Source organism: Blastomyces gilchristii, assembly GCF_000003855.2.
Source record: "Blastomyces gilchristii SLH14081 genomic scaffold supercont1.9, whole genome shotgun sequence".
Lineage (NCBI taxonomy): Eukaryota > Fungi > Ascomycota > Eurotiomycetes > Onygenales > Ajellomycetaceae > Blastomyces > Blastomyces gilchristii.
The window spans coordinates 1,376,702-1,381,996 of NW_003101674.1; the positions used below are offsets into that span (position 1 = coordinate 1,376,702).

Consider the following 5,295-nt stretch of genomic DNA (forward strand, 5'->3'; position numbering starts at 1 on the left):
TATATATTAAATACTGTTACTGAGATATTTTTTTATATCTTTCTATCAGAGATAGATCAGATTAAATAAGATGAAATATAAGTGAGACTTAATATTAATATCTTGATATATCAAAGACAGACAGAGTTTTTACAGAGATTGTACTTCAGATATATTCATTAATTATGTACTTAATATTAGTACTGAGATATCTTTTTGTATTTTTCTATCAGAGATAAGTCAGATTGAAAAGAGTGATATATGAGTAAGACTTAATGTTAATATTTTGAAACATCAAAGATAGACAGAGTTTTCACAGAGATTACTCTTCAGATATCTTTACAATTACATATTGAGAATCTTTTAAAATTAAGAAGATTAATGTATATAACTAGATCTCTTCATCTTACAATTTATATAATAATTTGACTCAGAGTTGTGATGTAATAGAGATGAATAGAAGATAATCTGACTCAGAAGTTTCAAATAATATCTGATTCACATTTGACTGAATAACTTCATTATCACGTGAGATATGCAGTCAGTGATGAGGTCAAAATACTTGTATAATTAAGAGCTTTTCAATGAATCTATCAGTGAGTTCTTATTTGAAAAATTATATAAGTTCATGATGAAGCAGTGATTAAGCTGATAAAATAAATAGAAGTTAGTCAATTCTATAAAGCTTTATGAAAATAATCTATTAATCAGATATAGTCTGTTACAGAATCTGATATAAGTAAGTATTTAGTACTTATTTAATATTATTAATTAATAGCTATTTCAGATTTATTAATTTTTATTTCACTTTTTTATATTTAAATAAATATTTAATAAATTTATTTATTTATATTTTATTAATTTTTAAGAGAAAAATAGTAAAATTTATATAATAGTATTTCAGAATTAAATTTATAAAATCTTGAATATATTCAGTTATAAAAAAATATTTTTTTTTATTTAATAACTTTATTTATTATTTAATAATATTTTTCTTACTTTTATTTAATCTTTTATTAACTAGTATTTTTACAGTATTTGAATTTCTTTCATTAATACATACTTAGAGATATTGAAAAAAAAATTAAATTCTTATAAAAAAATAATATTTTAAATTTTAAATTTTTTTAATAGATAGTAATAACTTGCTGAATACACTTTTTAATATCTTCATCTTTATTCAATCTTGTAATGATTATTAATTAATTAATGAAAATAAAGATTAAGAATTTACAAGATTTTTATTGTTTCAGTGTTTTTATTGTTTTGATATGATATACTCACTAGAGGTGAGTGAGTAAGCAGCAGCATAATTAGTACTAGTACAGTCAGCTGAGTTATGAGGGGGGTAACCTAATCTAAGCTTCAACTCATGAGGGGTCTTGTTTTATGCAGATCTATCACTGTCTATAGATAACTATGCACTGTCAACTTTCTCTGTAGCAAATGCTGGGAATCTCTTTGTGTCAGTTATGCCGGTTCGTTGAGTGTCTTCCTTTATCCTACCCGTTCACAGAACAATTCAGCCTCCAAAAAGAAAAACAACACGCCTTGCATTTGGCACCTATCAAACCCGCCGCATCATTTAAACAAGAATATAATACTGAGAATCACCACACTACTTTTTACTCTCATCTGATCACACAGTGCTAAAATGTGCGTCCTCGCTGACATGCCAATAAGTCTACAATGAGGACACCACAACGGCCTCATAACCGCCGCCAATCCACCGATGCCCGCCATTCTGAACTTGAACTGAGCTCCCTAAATTCAACACTGAATAAATTTGTAGGGGCCCGGCAAAAGTCATGGATGCTGAACCTAAATTCATCCCCTAAATCAAGCATACTCCCACCTGCGCAACGACCGACTCCTGCTCCCACACCTGATCAGAGCACCACGATCCACTCCCAGTCCAGAGAGAGTGCCAGGGGCCAGGGAAGTCTTTCCACACTAGAATCAGGAAGCCAGCGCACCCCTAACAGTACGCAGGGTCAGAATGGACCCGTCACGCCCTCGTTAGAGCAGCTGCGAATCTCCCCCGTGCCGCTCAACTGCCCATCCCAGCCCGAACCCTCTCCTGTATTGCCGCCAGCCTCTCCTAATATCTCGAATTCGCGGTTTGAGCGAATACCCCAAACTGCGCCGACAGCCGATCGCCAGTATACAGTTCTCCCATCGCCAGATTCGCATCATAGATGCTCCACAAGAGCCGTCACTGAATCGGGACCAGGCGATGGCTCCATTCCAGGAGCTGCTCCTTTCCCGCCACATCAAACAAGCCGTTCGTTGTCTGGAGCGGTATTGCAACAACGAGATCCATCGCTCGATGCCATAAATGGTATGAGACATTCACCACTGTCCATATCACAAACCCCCAGAACTGCGGGGAATTCACCATTCCTAGAAGTACATAGGGATAAACGCGTGCGGATTGTGCCAGGAAATTCAGCTGTGCCTCAACCATATCAACCTCAGAACGCGGCTCCGGCTAACACTCAATCAACATCTGATATGAGTAACAATAGCCACGCGTTCTTGAAGCCCCCGACCTCTGAACAATTTTCTTGGAAAAAATTTGTCCCTATCCTTGGTCGGTTTTCGGCACCACCAGGGAGTGGCGAGAACAATCGGATTTTACTGCTACGAACAGCTTGTGAGAATGAAGATGTGTTCTACATTGCCCTACATCAGGTGTATTGCCTGCACACAATCTCCCCTGGCTTCCTGCCTCCCTCGAAACTTGGAGCTCGCCAAATTGCAGGTCTGGAGCTGGTTTCGCAACTTTTGACACAGAACGGGTGTCTTTCAAAGCCTTTTGTCGAAGCATGCGCTAGTTTCCCAGCCCCATTTGGGATTGTTGTTCAATACTACTCGATTTATCCTGCTGTTTGCGACCAGGTGATAAGTTTTCTAGGCTCCATGGCAGATCGCTGGTTACCGTTTGAGACATCTGTTGCTATGCGGGGATATCCGCCACTTATTGATGAGCTGGTTGACGTGTTTGGGTTCACTTCGCGCACTTTTCGACATATAATATTCACTGCATGCCGTCGCCGTCTTATAGGGGCTCTGGATGACGGCGTTACTCAAGCATACGCACGTATCTTTCAAATCAATGAGGAATTTTATCAGCAGCGCCCCTTACGGCAGTACAGTGCAAATCCTATATCCCCAGCACAGATCCAATCTGAAAATGAATTCCTGAAAACACAATATCTACAGATATTGGAGCAATATATTACTCTAAACCGGACAGTACACGGAGCAATAACCTACCAGTTGCCTCAACGACATCAGGGAACCTCTTTTCCAATAATGGGTGCTGGCGGTCCTCAGCCCCAAACTCAGAATTATGTCATTCAAGGGCCACAGCAATCTCCATTACCGTATGCTTATCCCCAAGTACGGTCCTCATATCGATCACCGGCGGCAAATTCCTCCCAGCGCCCTCTCCAACGAGGCCAACAATATGCCTCTGCGCCACTTCCCAACAGTCTGTATACAACTATCTCTTCACCCACACATGCACATGCAGCAGCCTCTGGAAGGCCAATGATGGCCCACCCTCACTCCAACTCGCTTTCCCCAATTTCGTCCGAGTTTGTTCCCTTGTCGGATAACACGAATACTCAGCTGCGCCATGGTGCCTTTATTCACTCATCCGTTCAACCACCCCGAACAAGCTGCACCGCCGCCCAATCTTTTTACCCGAAAGCAAACAATTTACTCCTCCCTCCAGCGGGAGTTCCTCCAATGGAAACTGCTAATCCAAACCCTCTTGTTGTTGGTCTCCATCAAGCTTTTCTGAGAGAAAAAACCATGGCTCTTACTACCAAGGAGCGCGGTAGTGACCCAACACAGTTATTCCAGTACCTCCACGGTTTTGCTATTCTTCCATCATCTATTCAAATAGGAGCGCCAATCCGCAAGTTTCAGTTCACTATCACGCCAGAGGAATACCAAAAATTCCCTATTCGACTAAATGCCACAGCAAAGCATAGTTCGCCTGTATTGGGGGTTTCAGATGGGCGTCGAACATATCAACTACGGTGTATAAAAATGACTTCCCCCTTCACCCCGCTCTCAGAGAATCAATGGTCTGTGTCAGACACCACCTGGCCGACGGCCATCTATATTCACGTTAACGGGATAGAGCACTTCGTTCGCCGAAAGCCGCACTTCGGCAGAGATTTACCCCTTAATATCGCGAGCTCCCTCAAGGAAGGCCTGAATGAGATGTCGATAACTATACTCTGGGGCGCTGTAGAGCGTAATAGCAAAGCGACCTATGCCGTGGCCATGGAAATAGTTGAATTCGCCTCCCCTAGCCGTATCGGTTCATTCATCCAGCGTCAATCGTACTCTACAACTCTAACCCAGATCAAGAATCGGCTTACAGGATTAAATACAAATGATGACGATATTGCTATTGTTGATGAGCATATCACAATAGACTTAGTCGACCCCTTTACGGCGCGGATCTTCAACATTGGCGCCCGGACCAAGTTTTGCGCACATATGGAATGCTTCGACCTTGAAACATTTCTTATGACACGTTTGCCAAGGTTAGCGAAAGGGCACAGCATGGCAGAGGATTGGAAGTGTCCTATCTGCGGCAGCGACGCGCGGCCCAAGTCCCTGATCATGGACGATTTTTTCAGCGCAGTCCGACGTGAACTCGAAGAAACCAAGCAAATGGAGGTCAAAGCGATACTCGTGCGTCCGGACGGATCATGGGAGCCTAAGCCAGAAGGTAATGGCAATAATAATAATAGTATTAGATCGAGCGAACCGCGCTCGTTGAACGGAAACGGGAACCGTCCGAAGTGGCTGGACGAGCGCTTCCACAAATAATGGCGGCCAGTCCAACGTATCTTCAAAGCAACCCCACACCCCTGAAGTCATTGAGCTCAATTAATTTTACTCGTTTGGACACTTCTATTGGAATACCCGTGACGGGAACCATATCAAATTATCGACTTTTCTTCCCTATTTCTCATTCCATTTCATATTTTTACTCCTATTCTTTTGAAAAAATAAAATCGATTTATACCCACGGAGGCGCGTGTTACTGTTTATCATTATTTTCGAATTTTGCCAACTCTCTTCTTTTATTCCTAGCCCGGCGTTTGCATCAAAGGGAAGAAAAAATTCCCACGGTTCTCTGGGTCCAGTCGGTTTCGTCCAGCTTTTGCATTCAGAGCACATACATACACATAGTCAACCCTATTATTATGACGTAATTTACCTGATTTAATTAGATTCATATCTATCCTTCTCACGCTACATAAAGCCTCAATCTCAATCTTAGTT

The 5,295-nt window shown here is 41.2% G+C and overlaps 1 protein-coding gene across 2 annotated transcripts; it reads left to right on the top strand.

The window, feature by feature from the left end:
- The first annotated feature begins 1,332 nt into the window (after positions 1-1,332).
- On the top strand, positions 1,333-5,295 carry BDBG_04683. 2 transcript variants are annotated; one of them, XM_031721789.1, is made up of 2 exons: positions 1,333-1,444; positions 1,663-5,295. In XM_031721789.1, exon 2 carries the CDS (start codon positions 1,669-1,671, stop codon positions 4,834-4,836), a length of 3,168 nt encoding a protein of 1,055 aa, XP_031578655.1. In that variant the 5' UTR covers positions 1,333-1,444; positions 1,663-1,668; the 3' UTR covers positions 4,837-5,295. The 2 variants fall into 2 exon arrangements, with proteins under 2 accessions (XP_031578655.1, XP_002624819.1); XM_002624773.2 differs by having other exon boundaries at positions 1,333-5,295.

Excerpts from the sequence above, each read along its gene's own strand:
- BDBG_04683 (XM_002624773.2), top strand. The coding sequence starts at position 1,669 with ATGAGGACACCACAACGGCCTCATAACCGCCGCCAATCCACCGATGCC.